This window comes from Crotalus tigris, unplaced genomic scaffold, assembly GCF_016545835.1.
Source record: "Crotalus tigris isolate CLP2741 ecotype Arizona unplaced genomic scaffold, ASM1654583v1 scf7180000019630.4133010339:1179603, whole genome shotgun sequence".
NCBI classification, from domain to species: domain Eukaryota; kingdom Metazoa; phylum Chordata; class Lepidosauria; order Squamata; family Viperidae; genus Crotalus; species Crotalus tigris.
In genome coordinates, this window is record NW_024097627.1 from 862,291 (window position 1) to 888,188 (window position 25,898).

The 25,898-nt window shown below is 36.8% G+C and overlaps 1 protein-coding gene across 1 annotated transcript; it reads right to left on the reverse strand.

Annotated features, from left to right (window-relative positions):
- On the reverse strand, positions 1 to 24,976 carry BPIFC (BPI fold containing family C). The gene is made up of 18 exons (XM_039363895.1): positions 24,806 to 24,976; positions 24,250 to 24,396; positions 23,632 to 23,799; positions 16,110 to 16,158; positions 15,444 to 15,555; positions 13,241 to 13,369; positions 11,601 to 11,756; positions 10,021 to 10,084; positions 8,908 to 8,968; positions 8,248 to 8,339; positions 7,608 to 7,787; positions 6,133 to 6,186; positions 5,866 to 6,036; positions 4,464 to 4,531; positions 3,219 to 3,261; positions 1,634 to 1,697; positions 594 to 670; positions 1 to 127 (listed from the first exon to the last, which is right to left on the reverse strand). The coding sequence occupies exons 1-18, from the start codon at positions 24,974 to 24,976 to the stop codon at positions 86 to 88; spliced, it is 1,848 nt and encodes a 615-aa protein (XP_039219829.1). The 3' UTR covers positions 1 to 85.
- Between the last annotated feature and the right edge of the window lie 922 nt (positions 24,977 to 25,898).

Here is a 25,898-nt window from a genome sequence, read left to right on the forward strand (position 1 = left end):
CAAATGCCTTTTGGCTCTTATGCATTTTATGCATCTATAGTAAAAAAAATAGTCAGTGTTTGCTTGGAGATCAAAGTCTTCCTCATTATTGTAGGCTTTGAATATCAGTGGAAATCAGCAAGAAACCCTAAGAACATATACAAAAACATATTTTATTGCAGGTTTATAACAGCTTGATTATTAGAAATTTCACTTCAGCTATTTTGTGAATTGAACTCTAGAAATAAGTAGCTTATGATTGACAAAAAAAGAAATAAAACTGTCATGTCATTGTATTATGGAGTCACTGTGTATGCGTTGGGTGGCTATATACATTTGTTTAATAAATAATATAAATATTGTAGTTACAGAAACAAATATTTGTGGATATGTGTCACATGTACGTTCGATTATAAAGGGGGTCTGAATAGGAGATACTGAAAACTATCTCTCTCTCTCTCTCTCTCTCTCTCTCTCTCTCTCTCTCTCTCAAATTTGGAGACCACCTATCTTCTTCACAGAATGACTCACTGTATTGGAAGCACATGATAATTTTCTAACAAATAGAAACACAGCATCCTAATCAACTAAGAACAGACATTACGAAATCTTACCTCATAAATTCTAATATTGGGCTTTATAAGAATCATTGTGTCCAAGACAGGCAGAGGAAATCCATCCTTTAGTTCAACTTAACAAAACAGGAAAAAAGAGAGAAAGAAAAGGATTTAGAGTAACTATGACTAGAATAGATTTTGCAAACACATTCTTTAATCTAAAAGCTGAATATGTTGTATATCAGTGATGGTGAACCTTTTAGAGCCTGAGTGCCCAAACTGCAACCCAAAACCCACTTATGCATCATCGAGTGCCGGGTGGGTATGGCCCGTTGGCTGGATGTAGCCCATTGGCTGGGCATGGCTGCGTTGGTAATGGCAGACTGGGTGGGACTAAAAAGTTCAATCAATCAATTCCAACTTTGCAAGATCTTTTTTTTCCCGCGAGAAGTTGAAATTGATTGATTGAACCTTTTTTTTTTTGCACATGACGGCCGAGGCCTAAAGCTAAAAGGTTTTATAAAACCCAGCTGAAGGCCTAAGACTGGGTCGACAGCGCACTTGCCCACAGAGAGGGCTCTGAGTGCCGCCTCTGGCCCCCATGCCATAGTTCGCCAGCACTGTTGTATATTATTGTTCAGATATGAACATTTTAACATTCATTTTATTTTTTATTCAGCAGAAAGTAGTTTATAATTTCTTAAAGAAGTTTATATCTCACTTTAAAGATAGAAAAGGGAGGCACTGAAATACACATTTTTTTGCAACTGTTATACTATATTTCCACTGACTTTGGTTGTGAATACAGCATGGACAATAGTAGTGATAGATAGTATAATACTGATCACATGAATGGATATAAATCTGATTAACTATTAAGCAGGAATAAAAATCTAAGCTATGCAACTGATACATTTTAACCACCAGTTTTAGAAGTTCTTTATTAGCCTCTCCACTTTATTTAACTTTATTTATGGCCATGCTGGCTGGAACTTACAGGACTGTTTACAAGTCTTTAGTATATTTGAAGCTGGCTTAGAAACAAAAGTCATTAAAGAAAGAGAAATTGAGCGAAAGAAAGATGAAGCTATGCTTACAATTGGCTGCTGGAATTATTCCAGTTCGTAAAATGTAAGACAGGAAATTATCCAAAAGTGAAGCCTGCAATGCAAAATGAAGATTGACTTTGCTTCAGTGTCTGTGTTTAAGCAGGATGTTGTTTTTGTATTGGATCTTTTAGAATTTCTGTGAATCCAACATCTCAAGAAGTTTATAATCAAAGGAGCAATAAACAAAACTAAAAAGCCAATTCCTAGATTGAGATCCAACAGATGCTGAATTTTCTATGTACGGTATCTAGAATAATATGTGGCCCTGATTGTCAGCATACAGTGTGAGGGCAAATCATTTTCCAAACTTTCAAAATAGTTGGCTTTTTTTGCCATCTCTGCAAATCTTGGTTTTTCCTTCTGTTTATCTCAGTGCCAGATTAAGTTCACATTCAAATAAATCTACATATGTGAGGATGTTTTCTTGCATTGAAGGGATTGCCTGCCACCCCTTTTATTTCCATCACTATCATGATTGACTGTCCTCAGGGAGAAATTCTTAAATGCTGCTTCTCACTGAATTGGTGCAATGGATAATATATTTCACAAGCAAAGTGACCTGATGTTTCATACAGAGGACAACTTTCTTAGTTCCCTAATAATTTTTAATTATTTAGTTTGCAAATTATTTGCTTTTCTACAGCCCTTCTCTAAATCCTATATATTGTTTATTTGCATATTTTATATATTTATATAAATATTTTATATAATATTTATCATAAATTTGGTTCTACTATTTGTTGCAATAATATGCACATTACTGAAAGAAACTATATTGAAAATGAAGCTTCAACTTCTTATAGAAGAGAATTCAAATTCCCAGTCTGAAGCATGCTGAATCTCAAGAACTGTATACAATGTCTCTGTGTGTATCTGTCTCTGTGTGTCTGTGTATGTATGTGTCTCTGTCAGAGGGATCCTAAAGGTGGAGGATGTCCCAAACAGTTCAGTGAAGAGTGAATATGCTCAATAATAATACAACAACACTAAATACCTGTAGAAAGATAGAAAATGGAAAATTGTGAACAGATATTAAATACAACAGGGGTCCCCAACCCCCAGGCTGTGGACTTGCACTGGTACGTGGCATGCCAGCAACTGGGCCATCAAACAAGCAAAGCTACATCTGCAGGATGCAGGCAGAACATGAAACCATGGCCCCTCCAGTCCATGGAAAAACCTCTCTCCCTGCAACTAGTTCCTGGTGCCCAAAAGGTTGGGGGCCACTGAAATACAAAATCTAAGAATGGTAACTGAGTGGTAGAATTCCCACCAATTCTTTGTCTCACAAATTCCTTTTTCATTTTTTAGATGAAAAACATTATATAGTGAAATAGTTCCCAAGAAAACGATACAGGAAGGGGGCAATGGTACTGAAATATTATTGGAAAGAAAGTTAAAATTAAAGGAAAGGAAAAAAAATAATGGGATCAATCATCAGGACAGCATATTTTATAGAATTTAATAGTTCTATGAAGAAAATTTAAAAGGTAAAGGAATATACTTCGTAAGCAATTCAGTTCTATCTGCTACAAGTTGCACCTGCTTATTTTTCCTAGAGGCTGAAATTTACCTCAAAGAGGCCAACATTGGAATGAGCCAAGGAGATGTGGAAACTGAAAGAAAACATAATACAGAGATTACTGTATATGACCAAAGATAGTAATATCAGTGTGGCATTGCTGATGAGTTGTTGGTCTTGAATCTGAAAAATTGGGGTTCAGTTTTTTCTCAATGACCTTAACCAGCCACACTGGGGCAATACACACTTCTTGTTTGCCCAAGTGCAAGGACAACCCACCCATTTTTTCAGGACAGCAGGCAGAGTTGATATCACCCTTAGCCCACCCCTAGGCTGCTGGTAAGGCAAGCTCACCCCATGTTTGTAACCTTCCTTTCTCCCTTCCTTCCTTCCTTCCTTCCTTCCTTCCTTCCTTCCTTCCTTCCTTCCTTCCTTCCTTCCTTCCTTCCTTCCTTCCTTCTCTTTCTCCCTCCCTCCCTCCCTCCCTCCCTCCCTCCCTCCCTCCCTCCCTCGTAACCTGTTGAAATCCTAGACTTTTTAAAATAGATTCAGCAGAGGAAGGATAGCATATTGGCCTTTTTCCCCATTTTTTTCAAACAGGGAGGTCCTTACTCCCACGTTTTTAACTGGCTAAAATTAACAACAGTTTTGCCAAGTTTCCCTTCTGAGCCCAAGCGACAAGAACTGTTTTTTTTTTTAAGGATTTGCAGTGGAATAGTGAAATGGGGGAGATTTCTTTCTGTCTATCTTAAACTGGGTGTAACTGACAAAAGTTCAGCCTTGTACAGGATGTAAACCATTATTTTTCATATATGGTAAATTTTAATTGTATATTACTGTTAAATTCACAATTGTAATATGCACTATCACAATTACTCCAGTGGTTTAATAATGATTTTTTGTATGTAATATTTCCCATCAATACAACCATACAGTCATATCCAATCATTCAGTTTTGAGCTCCTTTCTAAGCAATCAAGACTAATCTCATGTGCATTTTCTTTGATAAGAGTTAAAATAATTCTTCATGATTCAATATGAAAGAGGATGTAAAATATGCATTGGCCATAATACTCCCTTTATATTGCAAAAGTTTCTTTACTACATTTATATCTTAGATTAGTCTTCCTCCACATGATGCTCTCCATTAAATAAATTCAGTTCCATAAGACCATTTCAGCATGTCCTTTTTATATTTTATGTTGATTTTAAGCTGCCAAACTTTTAAATACTAGATTAATCAATTTAAGCAGTTTTGGGAATACAATGGATTAAAAATCTAACAAAGGTTTTTACCTGTTCAAGCACAATGTAGTTAGCAACGTCCGATCAAATATAGTCAAATCTGCATGAGTTTTAGTTGTCTATAAAAAAGAAAGGTTATTATATAATAAGTAATTATTTTACAGTTAGACAGGTGCTGTAATAGTATCCGGGAAAGAACCTGGGATCTGAGGCAGAGTGATGTTGCCTGGACTAGAGAATGGTTGCATAAGAGACAACATAGCCCCCACCCCCGGTTAAGAGGCTCTGAAGGGATCTACCCTAGTATCTTGGACTGTAAATGAAATGATGGGAGAATTGTGCTTTCAGACATGCAAGACTAAGGTCAGCCTTACCAAGTAGACCAGACAGGAAATACAATCAGATGAGCTAATTTTACTTTATTGTAAAGCTACATTAATAGAATCTTGCAACTCTGAAAATTCCTTCCTTCTCTCTAGAATTCCTGCTGGGTTCCCCAGTTACTTTGCTTACAGAATGCTTGCCGGGAGAAAATCAGCCAGCAGGAAATTGAAGTCCAAGCCTGCCAGGCAGGTAGGTGGTTGCTGTCGGGTGGAGAAGGAAATGAGGATGTGTGTGGATGTGCAAGTTAAGAGGAAGAATATATGGGAGTGCATGAGAGGTGCCACGTGCGTCAGGAAAGATATACAAGTGTGCACAAGAGATTCCAGGTGGGTTGGTTCGGGTACATGGGGGGATGACATGAGTCAGGAAATAAGCAGAGGTGCATGAGAGGTACAATTCAGGTGGGGTTGGGCATGCGAGGGGGGCAGTGTGGGTCACGAAAAGTGCATGTGAGTACACGAGAGGTGCCATGTAAGTCAGGGACTACACCTGGGGAATAGCATGGGTTGGAAAAGATGCATGAGGGTGCACAAGAGCTGCACATAGAGACATGAGGGCAGAAGGGAATGCATGGAGGTCCCTTTCCTTCCCTAGTGCTGCTGCCAGGTGGGGCAGAGACTGAGAAGTTGCAAGAGTGGCTGGGAAACTGTCACAGAATGGAACGTTGAAAATGAGAGTTCACGTCTGGCAGCTGAAGCAGCCACAACTTTCCTAAATTTTATCTTATTTTATTTGGAGAAATTAGGTAAGAAAATAGATCACTATGAATAACATGGGCTTTTTCAGTGACTTTTGAATAATATAAGCAGAAGTTGTTTTGAACTTTAATTTTCATCAGGACAAGTGAGGCAAAATACTGTATTCTAATCTAAAACGTCTGGGTTACCTATAGCCTGTCTTTAGAATACAGTTAGATATGAGATGAATTAGAGAACTATTTTATAGCCAACATCCAAGCACTGGGGCTCTTAACAATCTGAGTAAGATGAAAAAAATTACAGGATGGCTCATAACTTCACAGATTCCTATAAACTGGTCTAGAGAGAGAATTGGATATTGTAAGACTTACTACGTTCAAGGTGAACATGGATTCAGTGGTTGAGTTTGGCATCTTTGCCAATACTTCCACAGAAGCAGAAAACACCAGGATGGATTTATGGTCATGCAGACTAATCACAGGTGCATCAATAATTCTTATGTTCATAATTACTGGAAGTGGCTTTGCATAAATATGAGAAATCTGTAAAGTTTAGAAGTAGAGACCAAGTTTCAGAAAAATTAAAACAAGTTTTTAAAAATGCAAACAGCAAGTTTCGAAGAAATGAAAAACACTTACAGTGGGAATGATGCTATTCAATGTATCTGTAGTTAACTTGAAATAAGAAGAAAGCTGTAAAATGAAATTACATGTTAGGTTATCTTATGAAAATTGTGTGCCTTTGGGTGAACTTAATTATCTGGGGAGACAATGGCTTCCTTTTCACCTAATGTGTTCCAACAGAGGCTGTACAGGTCAATTATTTACCAGGGTGTTTTAATTTACTGCCTAAATGCATTTCTCTGCTTTTAAAAAGAACATACTGATTTCAATGTTCTTATTAGCAAAAAGAATTCTGTTAAATATTTGTTCAGAAATACTTCTGTTTGACAGAAGCTTTTAGTAAATGTGATAGCCATAAGCAAATTAAACCTGCAAAATATTATTTCTATTTCCATTTGGAGGTGGAAAATGTAATTAGCAAAGAAAAGTGGGGGAGGAAGAGGGAGAGGAAGAGAGAGATTGGTGAACAAAGATGAATTTGGACAGACCTTGTGTATAACTCTCAGATTTTTAGGTTTTTTTAATTAAACCCATAAATATTAAGGTATAGGAGTTATTAAATCGTTCTGTACTAAGGTTCCCACAAATGAAAGCAAGTCATTAGATTCCCACCCCAATCTCATGATATTACTAAAGATTAAAGCTTGATACCATTTGGAATTCTTTTGAACATCAGCCAAGAGATGCTGTATGAGCTATCATCAAATAGAGAACACTTATAAATAAATAGATGTATTGGAATTGCAATTTCCGGAATCCCTATGCTTCAGAATGTAGTTGTCATGGAAAAATTCCAGAGGGCTAATAGAGTATGTCCATACAAAGCCAAGAGATCAGACAGATGTGAAGGAAAAAAAATGGCTCATATTACTAAGAACAGTTTGCAAATCCTAGAGGCCTTTCTAGGGATTCCTTTGCATCCAGATCCCTTCTTCAGACGTTTCTATTTGGAAAGATGAAGTCCTTCTCTTCATTAATTTCTGTCTCATGCAGCCTTATGAACTATTGATCTGAAGTCCTGTCCACCCAATTTTGAGTAGACAGAAACTATATCTATATCCTTACTGCCAATCCCTAACTTGCTTCTCTTGCCTTTGTTCCCAGTTACTTTCAGGCTCCAATTTGAAGATGTCAGAACAAGCACAAACATTCTGCTTCAGCCCCAGCATTGTTCAGGACAACTGAAGTTTCACTCACTCATGAGCTGGAGAGGGGATGAAGGCAATGCCATGGAAACATAGCAGAAAACAGGCTTCACTGTTAGTTGCAAGTGGGGAAAAAGGCCCATAGTAAACTACGTCAAGGAGAAGGCTGAGCTTGGGTAGGATTTTAAATGGCAGACTAATACATAACATTCACCGCTTCTGGAGGCAGGTTGTTCCACTGATCAATTGTTCTAACTGTCAGGAAGTTTCTCCTTAGTTCTAGGTTGCTTCTTTCTTTGGTTAGTTTAACACCCCTTTCTTTGAAACATAGTATTTTGCACTTACCATTTCCTCTTGCTCAGCAGAGATAGTAAAAGCTCCAGAAATGTAATAAGCCAGTGAAGCAGACTGCAAGAAATATTCTGAGATTCCTATATAGAACATAGAGTTGTTCTCATTCAGAAGAACAAAGGGAGTTGGCTTGAAGGGGGGTTCTGTGGTTTCTCCCACTGGACGTACTGTTCCCTGAAAAGAATGGCAGAAGTGACAAGATATCATAGCTTGCAAATTTTGGCCTTTAAAACAGAATCAAAAGTTTTCAGGGAACCAGATCACTGAAATGCATCCTTGAAATTAAGAGCATAATGCAATAAGACATATGGCCAGAACACCGAGTACAGTTCTAGGACCCTAAATATGGAAGACTCAAAAGTCAAACTTTAAAAAAAAAATTAAAAATGAACTGTGACTTGAAGATGTCCCTGAAGTCTTGGACTATTTGGGTTCACAACTCTTGCTACTGGCTAGAGTAGGAAATAATAGGTGCAGCAAAAATAGCACTAATTAATATACTTAAATATCTTTTGATATGGCTTACCATCAAAGTTATTGAGAAAAATAATGATGCTTATTCCTTCAAATGAATAACAGACATATCGTAATGCAATTTCAGAAAATTATACATTATAAATATATTAGACTTTACCTTTAAATCCAAGTCAATTGATGATTCCAAGATAGTTGAAGAGTTTATCAGGGAATAGTCTATTACTGCAAAGTGACCAATCTGAACTTGGACTGTTGGGATATGGGATAAAATTGTCAGATGCTTAATGACAATAGGCTGGATGCAAACTAGTCCTGATAATAAATTTTTATAAAAGCAATGGTACTAGTACAGGAAACTGCTTGAATAGTTACATAAATATTGTAAAGCTATATTTTCAACATAATCCTAAACATGTTTGCTTAAGTATAAATTTGCAAAAATTAGGTACTTCTGCCATATAAGTTCATTTAGCATCAATCATAATTTTGGACTTTTTGATGAGACTGCATCCTACAGAAAGTTCTACCAGAACAAGCCATCTCTCATTCACCATCTAACCAATTTTCCTGTGCATTGAAGAAGGCTGGATTAGATCTGTGTGTCCATTCTGACTCTATAATTTTATGATTCTATAAAACAAGCAAGTTTATTATATTTTTTAACTATGCAAAAGTATCATTCTAGCCATCAGTTTTATTTTCAGAAACTCAACCATAGCATGGTAAAATTATTCCATCACTAGTTTACTAGAACTGGAAGCTTTCATAAAAACTAAAATCATTAGCTCAGTTTGCTAAAACAAACCAGAAAACATACCTGGATATTGGTTGAAGTTTTTATTAATCTTTTGGATCACACAATTCACTTGTTGACACAACTATAGGAATACAAGCAAAATTATTATTTTGGTCAATGTTTACTTATATGTTGGTAATAAGATCTTCCTAAGACTTCACAATTCTGCATCTCTATACTTATAGCTTGCTTTATCCTATATTTGAAGAATAGTGATTTTAAAAATCCATCATAATTGAATGCATTTGTTGTAATCAGTTAAATACATAATCAGTACTATAAATCTCACTCTAAATGTGTTGTCCTTCATCAATGAAGTTTGTAGAAACAAAGCAAAACAGAAAATTTCTGAAAAATATCCAAGCATGGCCTCAGATACCTTTCAAAAGGAAGGAAGCTCTATAATTCTGGAGCATGTAAAAAGTTTTATTCAGCTTTAGAAAGCCGAATAATTCATTTACTATAGTCAGAGAAACTATAGTCAGAGAAACTATAGTTTAAGAAGAGAATATAATGTACAACAGCAATCCATAAATAAAAAATGATGACAATGATTCTGATGTTTATGGAGTTGAACAATAAACATCCCAAGTGAGATATTTAGAATATTTCAAGTGATGTATTTCTAATGTCTGGACTTATCTTCTGGTATATTACATATGTGATGAAAATAAATACCGGTACAAGAAAATATTTGCTATAGATGTTTTAAATAAATAATAAACATATACACTCATTTAAAATGCATTGACCCTAATTTCTAAGCCACTAAAGGTTCCTTCATTTCCTGTTCTACCATCGATCTGAGCAAAATAAATCATGCCTAGATTTTTTATACAAAAACGCACACATACATGTACATATACATATAACTATACATCCAATTTATTCAAATAATGCACATGAAACAGCCTTATGAAAACATTCATATGCCACGTTAAATCATCTTTTTGTTCTGAAAATGTCTTTATGGCAATTTGTGCACATAAATGGTACACGTTATAAACTGCAAAATCATTATAACATTTTTGCATGTATTAAGGCTTTTGTTATTTATTTTATTTATTTTAATAAACATATTTTTAGAAGAAATTGGATGAAGAAAACATTATGAAATAAATCCTTGTGGCTTACATTTGAGGCCAGCATGCTACACAGCGATGTAACCACAGAAGCAGTAGAGTATGTATATAACAATCTGAAAAAAAGCAAGAATATTGTTAACTTGAATTAATTAAATTTTGTATGTGTACATCTATTATATGGGGACATCAATCTCAATAAAAGCTAAATGATTCTGGATTTTTTAAACTGATCCCCAAATTTTAGGAGACAAAAGGAACTGTCATGTTCTTGAATACGGTTGAATCGTAACTGAAGTCCTGTATCAGTTTTCCACTAAATGCTTCCCAATTATTTAGAATATTTATTGCAAATAAATCTGAAGTTATTTTTAGTAAGAAACTGCTGGCATGTGTTCAAGATTGTGGCCTTGTACTTCATATTTCCTGATAGTTCTTATTATAATTATTAGACATATTTTTCCTTCTTAGTCAAATGACTCACCTTTATCTGTTGAGTCAATTATGCTGAACCACCAGGAGGAGTGAGCCTCAGAAATATACAGTAATTACTAGGGGTGCTTTCTGTAGTATTATGGAATATAGTATTTGTAAACAATAATCAGTTTGGTAATGTACCTCAGTTTATGTAGCTTCCAAAATAGCTCTAAGTTTGAGTTAGTGGTATTTATTTTAATGTTAACTCTTGATATTTGATTTTTCAAAATGACTTCTTTTGTGAGATTGAGAATTTTTGGGAATATTAGTAATCTGGAAGCTCCTGAAATATACCACTTATGTAAGATTCTGATGACTATGCAGCTCCACCAGAGGAATGACTTCTGCTGTTAATCCTTATCATACTTGAATCAAGTCATGTGACAATTCCTAGTCATCCAACAACAATGGCCACTTTTATCTCATTTCAATGATGACTGGATTATGCTATAAAGACAATATAAATTATGAGAGAGGAAATTATCTAAAACTGGTATAAAAAATAGCAATGAATGCATATACCATATGTTCCAGAGTAAAAATAACTCAATAATATCATATCATGTAATGCAGTGGTTTCCTTACAGTTAACATCAGTAAGCATCCTTAACATATGTTTTCATAGAAGCATAAGCAATTACCTCATTTTATGTCAAACGAGATAAATAATGTTGCTATCTATCTTTCTCAATCTGGCACAAGTGTGATGATCTAGACAAGCTGTGTTTCTCAATGCTGGTAGCTTTAAAAAGCATGGATTTCAACTCCCAGAATTCCCTGATATAGGTATATTGCTAGGGAAAGCTCAATTTATATTCTTCATCTGATATTTCCCAGCCTTGGGCAGAAATTCCAGAGAGTAGAAAAGTACAGAGAAATATAATTTTAAATTTGAATTTAAATTTGAAGCATGGACCTCAACATTTTCTGGATTTAGGAATGTGTTCCTTTCATTTCAATTTTCCTAAGGGAATATATACTGTATCCCGTACTTAGTGTAGGGGGAAATGAGGTTAATGCAGATTTAAGGTACATTTGGGGTAATAGTAAAAGCTACAGATACCAGTCTTTAAAAACTGATAATCAAAATGTTTTAGGGATCCTAAAATCAATACTTGCAAATATACTTTTTAATTAGAACATTTTCCATTATACCTATAAGATTGACTCAATTTGATGTCCATATCATCTATATCTCCTTTACAGCTGTCAAGCGACAATTTTAAATGACCGAATACATTCTGAGACACTTTTACAATTGCTTTGAGAGATATTCCTGAGATGAAGACAGCCCCACTTCCAGAATCTTTGCTGCGGACAATAAGACACAAAATACTCATTTTATCATCTTGTTCTCAAGAAAATGCCAGAATTGCTTTAGAATTACATAACAAAATAACCTCTAAGTTTAAACATAAACACAAAAATGTATACATATACATGTCTAATAATGAAAGTAAAATATTTTATTTTGTATTTTATTTCTCATTGAGATTTAATAAAATTAATAAAAAAATAAAATGCCAGGGTTGCTTATGCTGACGAACACATGTTAGCAGGCAATATAACATAGCTAAAAATCTCAAAGCCTGCCTTCCAGATGCCTCACATCATTTCTTGCTGACATCCCTGGATAGCAGTAAATTATGGAAAGTTGACTCAAAATCAACTATGCCCAAATACATCAGAAGTATCTGCCAGAAAGGCAATTCCACTCACCCGAAACAATGTACAGGTAGTCCTCAAATTATGACCACAATTGAACCCAAAATTTCTATTGCTAAGCAAGACATTAGTTAAGTGAGTTTTGCCCCATTTTACAATCTTTCTTGCCACAGTTGTTAAGTGAATCACTGCTGTTGTTAAAGTTAGTAACCTGGTTGTTAAGTGAATCTGGCTTCCCCATTGACTTTGCTTGTCAGAAGGCTGCAAAAGGGGATCATGTGACCCTGGGACTCTGCAACTGTCATAAATATGATTCAGTTGCCAAGCATCTGAATTTTGATCACTTGACCACGGGGATGCTGCAATGGTCATAAGTGTGAAAAATGGTCCTAAGTCACTTTTTCCAGTGCTGTTTATAACTTCAAACAGTCACTAAACAAACTGTTATAAGTCTAGGGCTACCTGTAACCACCTGAGGTTTATTCAGTGGGCACACATTTGCATTCTTACAAAGTTGGTTCTATTTTTAGGCAGGATAAGATCGTTGTGTGTGGTTGCAGATGCTGAAGGCAGAGGGATGCAGCTGCTCCCCTTAACTTCCTGAATCTCCCTATTTGCTACAGTATGTGAGCCAGGATAAAACCATCTTTTTAATTAATCCAGGTTTTCCCTTTGCCGGCAAAAATCTAGAAGTTGGAGTTTTTTAGTCTTAAATATGTCTAAATACTTATTTCTTCAAGAGGAAGACTGTCTGATCTTGCAAAAAGGCAGAAGTTTTTATCCCTTTGCAACACCTTCCAAGGAACTCAAGATGAAGCACATAACCCTAGTTCTATTATTTATTCTGCAATACTGGTGACTTTTTAAAATTAAAATATAATTATGCCTTAGTGGTTGTTTAATATGTCCATCTGTTCCAGTACTTTCACCATTCTGCCTTGACAATTGTCCCTCCTGATTCAAACAGCCACTTTCAGGGACATTTTTTGACAGGACCACAATTGAACAAAAGCCTTGCATTTCCACCTCCTCTTCCTGAGACTTTTATTTGTGCTTTATAAAATGTGTGCCAGCATTTGAATTTGTAAAGCTGACATGGTATTAATATCTGCCTTCATTATTCCCCTTACAATAGCCAGGTCTCCACGCTCCAATCTGCATGAGCCATTGCTGAAGCATTTTCCACTGATAGTTTAATTCCAGTTCCAGAGATGAGAGACAAGGATGTGTTGGGAAATTCCATGGTTTCAATTCTTAACCTGTCAAACACCAAAATTATGTTAGCTTGATTTATACCACAATCCATGAATATAGGTAAGGCTAGCAGGAATAGTAACCCAAACTATTCAATTTCTGCTGAAACACTAAGCACCTACAGATTTTATATCATGCATTTATATCTATTTTTCCTAGCACTGCAGGACTTGATAGGCTCTAATGTTTTTTTTTTTTTTTAGGTGACACTAGCCAAACTACATTTATTTAATTTATTAAATTGGTATACTGCCAAGCTTAAAAAAATGACTTTGGGTGACTTGTCCTACAACTATATAAAATAAAGATAAAGATAACACACATTTTTTTCATACTGTCACAAAGTGAGTGGCTGAAAATCTATTGAGATTCTCAATTGTCCAGATCATGCTTGTCCCAAAGATGCTTTTCAAAAGATAACTGGACTTTCCCAAGTCCTGCAAATTGCTGATTTGGTGGGTGGTGTTGCTGACCACAGGAGCAAGAAAGAAGACCAAGAAAGTCTAGTTGCCTTTTGAAAAGCACTCTTGGGCCGTAGTATCTCAATAAGATGCTGACTATTCCCTTTCCAAAGAGTCTCCAAAAAAACTTGGTTTTAAGTTTCCAGAAGACCAGTTATTCAATTCAATCAGGATATTTAGAAAGAATGCTGCACTAGGGAAGCCATCACTTGATAGGTTTTTCTTTGTATACAAGTAGTCCTCAACTTATGACCACAATTGAGCCCAAAATTTATGTTGCTAAGTGAGAAATCTGTTAAGTGAGTTTTGCCCTATTTTACGACTTTTCTTCCCACATCTGTTAAGTGAATCACTGTTAAATTAGTAACCCAGTTGTTAAGTGAATCTGGTTTCCCCATTGACTTTGCTTGTCAGAAGGTTGCAAAAGGTATTCACATGACCCCGGAACACTGCAATCATCATAAATGTGAGTCAGTTGTCAAGCATCCGAATGTAAATCACATGACTATGGGGTTGCTGCAATGGTCATAAGTGCGAAAAATGATCATGCCACTTTTTTTCAGTGCCACTGTAACTTCAAATGGTCACTCAGTGAACTGTCATAAGTTGATGACTACCTGTATTTGTGTAAGAGAATAACTAGGTCTTCTATGTTCAGTGCCTGAATATATATTGCTCTGTGCTCTGAGTGCTCTGAGCAAGGCTGAGTTTGCTCAGTTAGTGACTCAAACATGGCACCAGTTTATTCTTCTATCATCCTTTGAGATTACTGGCTTAATTTTATGCAGACTAGAAATGGCTTTTTCATCACTCTTATTTTTGTTAATTTTTTTTCTCATCAACATATGTTAATTTTTCCAATCAACAAGTTGTCTGGAGTTGCTAAGCTAATACATGTTCAATTCCTAATCCTTCATTCTTTTCTCTAACCAAGAATAAAATAAATTCCAAATTTGATAGTAGTCTGTATCTTCTTTGTCTTTCAACCTCATAGTTAATCTGTCCATAGAAATGGCTTTTGAGCCTTGTCCATAACAGAAAGATCATAGAGGCACATTATAAATTGGGCTATATGAAACATTAATTAGGAACTGGGAGAGGGCTAGAAGATAGCTATACTAGGTAATCTCTTCAACTGGAATTCAGATTCCAATAAGCACAGAAAGAATGCCTACATACATTCATTCATCCATTTCAAAACTAAAGCTGAAAAAAAAGGATCAAATAGATTTGCTGGGTGTAGTAAAGAACTGGAACTTTGAGAAATCTATATTAAAACAGTGCTTGCTCACAGACAGGGCTATGAGTTTAATGAAGTGCACACTTCCTAAGACAGCGGTTCTCAGCCTGTGGGTCAGGACCCCATTTGGGGTCGAACGACCATTTCACGGGGGTCGCCAAACAAGGCTGTCCGCCATTTTTCCCCCTTTTCTTTGGCCACGCCCCTGGCACCAGATGATGTATAAGTGGTTGGGGGTCACCACAACATGGGGAACTGTATTATGGGGTCGCGGCATTAGAAAGGTTGAGAACCACTGGCCTAAGAGGAATAGAAAAACATTGGAAGTACTTAACACTGAGCTATACTAAAGGGCCCTCTTATGAAAACATTTCTTACTTTGAAATTGTGTAATTGAGTGCAAAAAATGCATGTGTAGATTCTCCATTCCAGTCTTCAAAGATCTTTTCCTTTAACTTCTGCTTCAGAAGCTCTATTCCAAGTTGATTTCCTATAAGCATACATCATATATTTCACTGAAATAGTAATTTATGATACTGTAGCAAAAGAAAGAAAAGAGTATGATAGTAATAGGTGCTTTGGGTGCAATCCCAAAACAATGGAGCACCACGTTAAAATTATAGCTGCCCATTTTGTCAAGGTTAAATCATCCACTTGAGCACCATCACTAATGATAAAATCACCATTAATCAGTTGCAAAAGGCAGCTTTACGGAACAGCTTACATCCTGCAATGATACATTAACACATTTAAACAACATCTGCCTATCCCAAGTTTTTGGAAAGGACTCAATAGGTGAATAAAAATGCCAAATTCAACCTAACATCTAGTTGATCGTGTAACCAATTATTAAAATATCCTATATTTTTTGTAAGAACTCAAGGGAAATTTCCTCTTAAGGAGAAGATACATTATTTATTAACCTTAACTGGTACAATGAGGGTTGGCATTTAGTTCAACATCTTGATTAAATGTCCTGTGGTGCATTCCTTCTTCTGAAGGTTACAACATAGTCATAATTCCAAATTTTTCTTCCATACTTACCATAGTCCAATGCTTTCTGTGTGATTTTCACCTTGATTCCTGGGTTAGCCTCAAGAAGCAGGATGAGTAAGCCCAAGATAAGGAAAGTGACAGAAACTTTCATTTTCTTTCTTCCTGTCTTTCTCCCTTTTTTCACAGAAATGTATAAATTAATTTAAAAAAAATTGATGACTAAGTATGGACTATTTAACTAGCTGACCACAACTGTTCATTTTTTTTTCTAGAAGGAGAGAAACCTCCCACCCTTAAAACTTAGCACCATGATCATGAAAAGACAATTATAAAAATGTGAAGATATTCTGCATATTCTTGGAATCACATTTTTCTTTATATACCAGAACTGAACTTCGGAATAAAATATTGGCAATATTAAACCTTCCTTCATTTCTAAGTGCTTATATTGTGAACATCCAGAATTTTTTTTCTTATGACACTTTGCTGCAGGGAACTGGAATCAGTGAACACATTCTAATTTAGATTAGGTTGAGGTTAAGCTTCTCACAAAAATTAGCAATAAAATTATGCACAATAGTGAATAGGCAAATTGACTTCCTTTCTAATGAAAATAAAGGCTGTTTTGATTGTTGAGAGACAAGTGTCATTTAACTGAAGCAAATCTTTATAAAATACCAAAACATTAGCTCAATATTATGTTGACAAGAGCCTTTTATCTTCAGTAAAACTTTCAGGTTAACATGCATCAAACCAGGTTAATTATAACTACACATTTTGCTGGAATATCATATTCTGCTGGTCAGATAACTAAAGGGCAAAGAAGTTAATATCATTGTGCTAGAATTTCAGTCTGAAACATGAAATGTCTGGGCTGAGCTATGCTACCCAGTCTGGGCCATACAAATGTAGTTGACTATTAATTAGCAACAAGGAGATACAGAAAAGTCTAATACACAAATCCTTCATGTTTGCCATATGTGTAGCTCCTAAATCCCTGCCTAAAGGTGTAAGGGCTTATACCACACAACTGTATAAGATCCCTTTAACATAGTAATAATCCATTACTTCTCTTGCTGGAAGACTACTATAAGTTCTCAAAGCTTTTCCCATTAAACATTCATTCTCAGGCCATTTACAAGATGTAGTAATTCAAACATAGTAAAGCAAGCTTCTATTGTTCTCTTTCTCTGTCAATTTAGAGATTTTTATGTCTTTGGTACTACCTCCTCTATGTTCTGAAAATCCTAGCAGCGAATGTGCCCCTTCTGGTGACTGGATTCCTTTAAGTCAGCCCACCCAACTTTTTTCTTGACTCTTTTCTCATTCTAGCTTATCTTTTCTCTCTGTCTCCCTCCAAAGCTGCTCTTTTTCCTCTTTTAATTAATCAAAGCCTTTCCTCTTGCTGTGGCTTCAACATTTTTATAATGGTATAAGAGCCTAGCACAATTATTGGTCTACTTTCTTCTTTGGTTTAATTACAGGTGTAGAGTAAATATATGTTTCTACAAAAGTAGTAATCTCTTCTAAGGGAGAATCTGTCCCTTCTATCTTTTCCATGTCTGTTTGGTGTAAGCTCTAGTGAATGTCTGGTTTCTGCAGCCAGGATGTTGGATATTGCCTGCAAAGTATGAGCATTGCAAGGGCCAAACTCCTAGGTTTGTTTTCTTTCCGTGGAGTATTTGATGATTTCCTTGAGTTTAAGCCAATTCCACTTGTGTGGTTGCATGCTTGTGTTGAATGTCCCACCACTAACACTTTGTCACAGGCTTTTAAGTATACCCAATTTAGTGGGCTCAAAACACAAAAGAACCAGCACAACACAGATCCCTAGGCAACACATACACATGCATTCACAGGCTATTCCTACTCACCCCTACTCCAACTACTACTCTTTGTGAATCCTACTAGTCCTACTCTATGTATTGCTAGAGAAAATTATCTCTTTCAAGCTGCTTTACTTCCACACACTAATACACACCTTCTCTTTCTTGCACTGTGTCTCTTCTCTCACACAAATGTAACTACCACAGCACTTCCTCAGCACAGCTTTTATAGTTGCCCTGCTGAGTGGGGAGAGGTCTTAAAGAAACAGGATGAATGCAGCACAACTGCTGGCTATTTTTTGGGCAATCCACCCTCCCACACCTACATTGTTTGTTGTCTATTACAGATAGCAACTCAATAATTGGACAACTCTTTGTAAAAAGATACTGAAATAACATTTTCATATTTTAATTGAGTAATTTTGCTTTGAATTAAAAAAATGATTTGGCTGAGGTGAATTTGAGTCCTCCTATTCTTAGTCCAATATGCAAGCATTATATATTAGTTTTCAATCTGACACGGTGGCTAGTTTTTATCACAACTACTTTCTCCTGCTTCTAATTTAAAAAAATCTCTCTATACCAGGGGTGTCAAACTTGCAACGTCACATGACGTGTCATGATATATCACAACTTTTTCTCCATTGCCAGCAGTGGGGTGTGCGCAGTTTCGGCATGACACATCCGGCCTGTGGGCCGGCAGTTTGACACCCCTGCTCTATACAATGGCCATCTTTAAACAAGATGCTTACCATCCAGAACTCAAGGCAAAAGGGCTATGTATCACTCATATGATCCACAAATTATAACAAAGGATAGAAACATAAATTATCTGTCTTTCTACTGACCTGGTTGATTTGTTATCTAGAATTTTCAGCTTCACCATGAATTTCATTCATTAGTTATTATGTTTACCTCCTAAATTAAGTTTGTTTTACACAGAGTACTTTCTCACTGAATAGTTTATGAGAAACAGGCTTTTTATTTAGAATCAATGAGCAGAAGTGGTGATCTAGCTCACTGAATTCAGATAGGCCTTGCTACACAATAGCACTTATTTTGGCCATCAGCTGCTGAAAGCTAATTTTGCTTGGTTCATTTTAGACCAGCTGAGAATTTTTTTTTCTTTCTGTTCTTGAAAGACTCTCAAATAAGTACTTCTCTTAGAATCAAAGCTTCTTTTCTCCCACCAGCTAACCATCTCATTAATCACCAAATCAATGGGTTTCCATTACCTTAGTTTTGTTAGCATGTATCTCAGTGAGCACAGGATGAATCTTGTCTATCTCATAAGTAAGCACCTTTATTTATAACCCAGTTGTGATGGAAACTCATGCAATGAACATAATCTGTAAGAAATCTTTAATTATATGTTAAGTTCAAGCAAACATTAACTATTCTAGTTAAGATATTCCTTAAAAAGATAAAAGATTACTCCTCTATTTCCATCTTTGTAGATTTCTGAGCTGTTGCTATTGCTGAATGGCTTTCTCAGATGTTTCCTATCTTTTTAATGGTTCATGACTCCTTGGACAAATAAAACTACTGGTAAATGGTTTCTAAAAGGGATGCAAAAGTTTAGTTACCGTGGAATGAAACTCTGACATATAATAATTTTATGCATAATTATTTTCCTTATTAAAGCAAAAGCCTGATTATTGTATTGTTGGCCAGAATACAAAAGGCTCCAGAGTTAAAAATAATTTTCAGTTCCGTTTGTTTGTCTTGATGGATTTTCAACAGATTTGGTCTCTGAAACAGCAAACATTGTTGATAATATTGCTTCTGATATTAGAATAAGGGCAAACCCTTAATATGCTTTATGGTTGCAGAATTTAGCCTTATGGGATCAAAGATGTTGTTTTGTTGGGACTCCCATATTGAATGACTGAAGCTAGGTTTAAAACTAGCCAAAATGCATAGAATTAAGAAAGGAAACACTTTTGGAAATATGCTCAGCTAAGTTTCGAAGAATAGTTTTTAGTTCTTTTCCTACAAACATTTATTCTTGGTCCCTCTCATCATCCATTCTTCATTTCAAAATCCTTGTTTATGATAGAGAGAGAATATATACTTCTCCTAAAGAAACTCCTAGATCTTCCCATGATATTTTCTGTCTACCTCTAGAACTTACAAAGAGACTAACTAGGGATTTAAATTTGCAAAGGAAAATCTCAATATAGAACAGTGGTCTTCAAACTTGGCCCTTTTATGACTTGTGGACTTCAACTCTCAAAATTCCTCAGCCAGTGTGCCTGGCTGAGGAATTCCTCGAATTGAAGTCCACAAGTCATAAAAGGGCCAAGTTTGAAGACCCCTGGTATAGAAGGTCAGGAACTTTAGGGGTTTGATGAAAGCCAATGAATCACCCTTCCTTGACCTGATAATGGTTTATGGAAGTGCTTCTCAATTATTTTCTGTCATGCCCCCCTAGGAAGAAGAAAACATTTCGCGCCCCCCGCGTGACTGTAAAAATTTTTTTTCTGTACAGAGGACCAATTTCCGGGTCTAAAAGTCACACGGGCGGGTTTGGCCAATCAGGATAGAGCATCATGTCTATCCAATTGGGTCCTTTGCATGTGTCACGTGCATTGGCGGTCATGTTGTCCTCCGCGTCGGGCTGCCGCTTGCGAGTGAGTCGGATGATCCGATCTAGAAATCCAATATGACAGCATTTGCCGAGGTCAAACGAGCCCCCCTTTACGGAGCCTCGCGCCCCCCCTGGGGGGCGCGCCCCACTATTTGAGAAGCATTGGTTTATGGAGACTTTAGTCTAATAGAGTTCATGGGTCTCATAAGGTCGGGAAGCGTGAATTATAGAAAAGGATAGCCTGATGAAGATGTATAATCTGCCAAGTGCTGAGAGCTTGTTAGACTATTAATAACTGAAGTCATGTTTCAAATGTTGGATTTTTTGCAAAGTTGTACATTCAGTATATATTTGTGAAGCAAAACAAAATAAAGAAAAAAAGTTATTTCTAAAATATGGCAGTTTTGTAGGGTCTTATTTAGAATACTGTATATATTTATCACCTGTGGTAAATAGGCCAGGATCCTCAGGTATGTTCTGGCTTTCTTGGTCTATATAGTTTGGTTCCTCCAAGAGGGCTTTATCCATACAGAACATTTTGAAAGTTTGCAAATCTTTGGTTCTCTAAACCTCTAAACCCTAAACTTTGGTTCTCTATCTCTTTCTTCTGTATGAATGATATCTGCTGAGATTAAAAGAAGACACTTGGGGAATTCATTAACCTCGAATGTAGTTTTGACCATTATGCTGGATAGCTTTAAAAGAAAAATTAATAATTTCATGTTTTATAAGGGAACCAGTGATACCTCTGGTTAGAGGTAGTATGTCTTCCAATATCATTTGCAGAAGAACAATAGTGGAAGTAAGTTATGTCTCCATCCCAAAGGTATTCTGGTGTGTCTTTGGGTCATACCATAGATCAGTGGCGGCAAACCTATGGCACGGGTGCCAGAGGCGGCACTCGGAATCCTCTCTGTGGGCACATGTTGTTGCCCCAGTCTTGCCTCCCTCCATGACACCCTCCTCACCAGCAGCCCTCCTGGAGAAGGGTTGTCCCTGAGCGTGGCCCACGCAGAACAGTACAGTCAAGGACATGGCAGCCAGGCAGCATAGACAAGACTCTGCCCTCATGCCCCATCGCGAACAGTTGATGCTGCGGGGCATGGGCAGAGGGTGTGGCTGCCATGGCGCTGCTGGGTGATCTGCAGCGGGCCCTGGAGGTGGTGAGTGGTCCTGTGGGCAGGTGGGGTGGGAGCGGAGCAGGGGCGGGACCAGTTTTTGGGCACTCGGTCTCTAAAAGGTTCGCCATCACTGCCATAGATAACGGTTATTATCTATGAAGCTCTTCATGATGTAGGACTGCGTTATTTGTGGGGCCTACTTATCTCCAATTATTTCTTTTTGTCCTGTATAAAGGAAATGGAAAGGTCCTTGAAGAAAATATGTGGCAATCACTTGAAAAACATGAACTTAGTCCAGAAAACCAGGAAAGCATGAGAAAGAAACTCTTGATTTTCTTTGTTATAAGAGGGAGAGGCAACAACCCAAGAAGCCCTGCTGTCATGTTTTTGAGATGCTGCTATTATAGCTTTTACCAATAAAGTAGAGTTCTAATATTTCTTGTGGTGTCCGTTTCCTGACCTGGTCTCCCTTGAAGGGCTGATTCATAAAGACCAATAGGGAGGGCATACTGTACCATCTAGAAACCATTTCATCTAATAGGACTCTGGAGGCAGGCAAAAATAAAAGACAAATTTGAAAAAGGAGAAAACCTGAAAGAGGTTCATTAGCATATTTTTAAAAATTGTTTATAACTTTTTCTTTACAAAGGAAAAATTAAGCACAAAACCCCCAAATAAATTAAGTTATATAAACCTAAAGGACAGCTTTCTGAATTAAAGGCATATCTTTTATATTAAGACATTTTATCCATGGATGAGTCTATCTTGATGGTATAGTTGCATGTTTGTTTATATGTTTGTTTCTGAACCATCCTGGATAATATGAGTTGTTTCTAAATTATCTTTATTATTGGTTATTTGTAAATGTTGCATGCCCAGAGTCATGTGTTAAAAAAAGTGGGCTGATATGCAGATTTAAATAATGAATAAAAATAAAAATAATTAAATCTGGTTGACTTCAAAATACTGGACTGAGCTGGGCCTTGGTTTGATGCAATAGAATTGTACTTAAGTTTTTTTTATTTTTCACTAATTATAAATGATACTGCATAGTAGATATTGATATCTGGTTGATATCCTATATCATAAGTTTCCTACATGAATTCAAACAAAGTTCCAGATTACTATCTTGTGGCATTCTAGTTGATCCTGCCATTCACGTTCACTTTGAATGTACACTAATCGGCATACATTAAAATGAAATTTTGTTGAATTCAGCTCTCAAAGGGTTACCACCTCCAATATACACTACATAAATATGACAAAAATAAATAAATAAATAAATACAGAATTATGCATATACCCACATATATTATATGACACGGAGAAACAACAGTCTAGTTTGGGTTATGTATACATGTGCATGGCGAGAAAAACAAATCTTGTGAGTTTACCAGACGGATGGCATAGGAAACAAAGTTATTACAGAATCAGGTAGTCCTGCTACAAATACTTCAAAACCTCCTCCCAGAGGGGAGCAACAGAAACAGACCATAAAGTGAGTGTGTGGGGTCTCTTTCAATGCTTTGAGCTCTAAGCACATAGAGCTTACAAGCAGCATCCTGAATACCAGGAAGCGAGCTTCCTATGATCTTCTTGGCTGTCCTTAACCATTCTCTGTGTGGACTTTCTGAGGCACGGCTGCCACCAAACCAGACAGTGATGCAGTTTGTTAAAATGCTTTCAATCGTGCCTCTGTAAAAAGTGGCCAGGACAGAAGGAGAAAGATGTGCTCTCCTCATCCGATGCAGGAAATGCAGATGCTGGTTTGCACACTTCACTAAGGATGACATGTGAAGAGACCAATTCACATTGTTAGTTATCTGCACCTTCAGATACTTAATATTGTTGATCACCTCTACAACTGCATCTTTGATACTGAGTGGAGTATGACTATGCCGGCTCTTTCTGAAATCTACAATGATCTCTGTTTTAACAACATTTAGAACCAGGTTACTTTTATTGCACCAGTCCACCACAGCCTTCACCTCTTCCCTGTAAACATCTTCATTGTCATCCCAGATAAGACCCACCACTGCTGTGTCATCTGCATACTTCAAAATATGATTCATAGCAGATTTGGCAGAGCAGTCATGGGTCATCAAGGTGAACAGTAGCAGACTCAGGACATAGCCCTGTGGAGAACTTGTACTCAAGGAGATGGAATTGGAAACTTCTTTCCAACTCGCACAACCTGGAGTCTATCAATAAGGAAATCAAGTATCCAATTACATAAAGGAGTATTAATAGGCCCAGTTTGTTCACCAGTTGCTGAGGGATGATTGTGTTGAATGCTGAACTAAAATCCACAAACAGCATTCACACATGAGTATTTTTCCCCTCCAGGTGCGCCAAGCTAAGATGAAGCACACAGGAAAGTGCATCTTCTACAGAGCGGTTCTTCCGATTGGAAAACTGTAATGAGTCAAATGTAGGGGGAAATGAAATCGTATAGTCCTTTGCCAATCTCTCAAAATACTTCATCATAATGGAAGTGAGTGCAACTGGATAGTAATCATTAAGACATGTGATTTTAGGTTTTTCGGGCACTGGTACAATGATAAAACATGATGAAACCATGGCCTGATGCAATGAGAGATTGAAGATGTCTGTGAGAACAGTGGCCAGCTGGTCAGCACACTCCTTAATACTCGCCCAGGGAAATTATCAGGACCTGCAGCTTTCTGAGTGTTGACTTTCTGCAGGACCTTCTGAACAGCAATTGTATCAAACCTGAGCACCTGCTCATCAGGAAGGGGAACAGTCTTCCTTGCTGGAAAGTTGATTGTGGCCTCAAACTATCCCAAGAACATATTTAGCTTGTTTAGAGCAGTGGTTCTCAACCTTTTTAATGCCGCGACCCCCAACCGGTCATAAGTCGAGGACTACTCAACTGGTGCAGCACCGTTTGCAGAATGGGACTTTTGGCGGGCTCAGCAGGGCAGAGACAGCCTGGACAATTTCTATTGGCTTTTGAAAGCCAATAGAATTAGACTCTATTCAAGAGAGTCTATTCTATTGGCTTTCAAAAGCCAATAGAATAAAAGGGAGTAGCACAGCTAAGGAAAAGGGGGGGAAAAATGGCAGACTGCATTGTTTGGCGACCCCCATGAAATGGTTGTTCGACCCCACAGGTTGAGAACCACTGGTTTAGAGGTCTGTGTCACCCTTGCATGTCAGGGAAGCTGCCTTATAATCAGTAATTACCTGAATATCTTGCCACATACGTCTCGGGTCCATAGGATCTTGAAAGAAATTCTGCACTTTCTGAATATAGGCCCATTTTGATGATTTTATAGCATGCTTCAACTCAGCTCTTGCTATTCTAAGTACTGCTGCATAACCTGATTTGAAAGCTGTGTTTCTCACCGTCAACATTGTGCGGACCTTCTGTGACATTTTTCTCATTTGCTCGCATGATAATAATAGACTTAAGAACACTGACATCCTCCATACACTTTTGAATATAAGGAGACATAGTAGAAGCATACTCGTTCACCATCAATATGTTGTCTATTCATCTATTCAATTGTGGGTCATGGCCTAAATATTACTTCAGTTTTAGAGATGGAATCAATTGCATGTATATCAAATAGCTGGAGGTCATTCTTAGTCATAGACGTTCTTTCATTTTCAGGCCTGATTTTACAATCTTTTTTTTTATAAAGGTTAAGTGAATTACTGCAGTTAATGAATCACAGTCATTAAGCAAATTCCCCTACTGGCTTTGCTTGTTGGAAGTTGGCTGTGAAGGTCACAAATGGTGATCACATGACTCTATGACTATCATAAATACATGCCGGTTGACCAGGATCAAATTTTGATCCTGTGACCATGGGGGATATTGCAATGGTTATAAGTGCAAGGACCTGTTGTAAGTCACTTTTTCAGTGCTGTTGTAACTTGTAGTTGTTAAATGAATGGTCGTAACTTGAAGTTTATCTGTATAGCCGTCAAATGATAGTGACAAGGCTCAAAACATCTATTTAAAAAGTCAGTCCATTTAAACAATTCAGAATATGTTCTTCAACATTTTTCTTATTTAATCATACATCTGGTAATCCTGCATGCTGCTAGGTCCTGAGAAGCATAAAAATAATCAGCTCCATGATATTGTTTCACAAGTTAGACCATTTTGAAAGTGCCTTTTCTTGGCCCAAAGAAATATTTATACATTTGCCTTTTTTCTTAAAATAAATACTTTAATTCCAAAACACAGAGGTTGCATGTGCAATGCCTGAGAAAGAATCTGAAAATACTAACAGATTATTTCACAAACAGTAATAGTGATATTAAACAA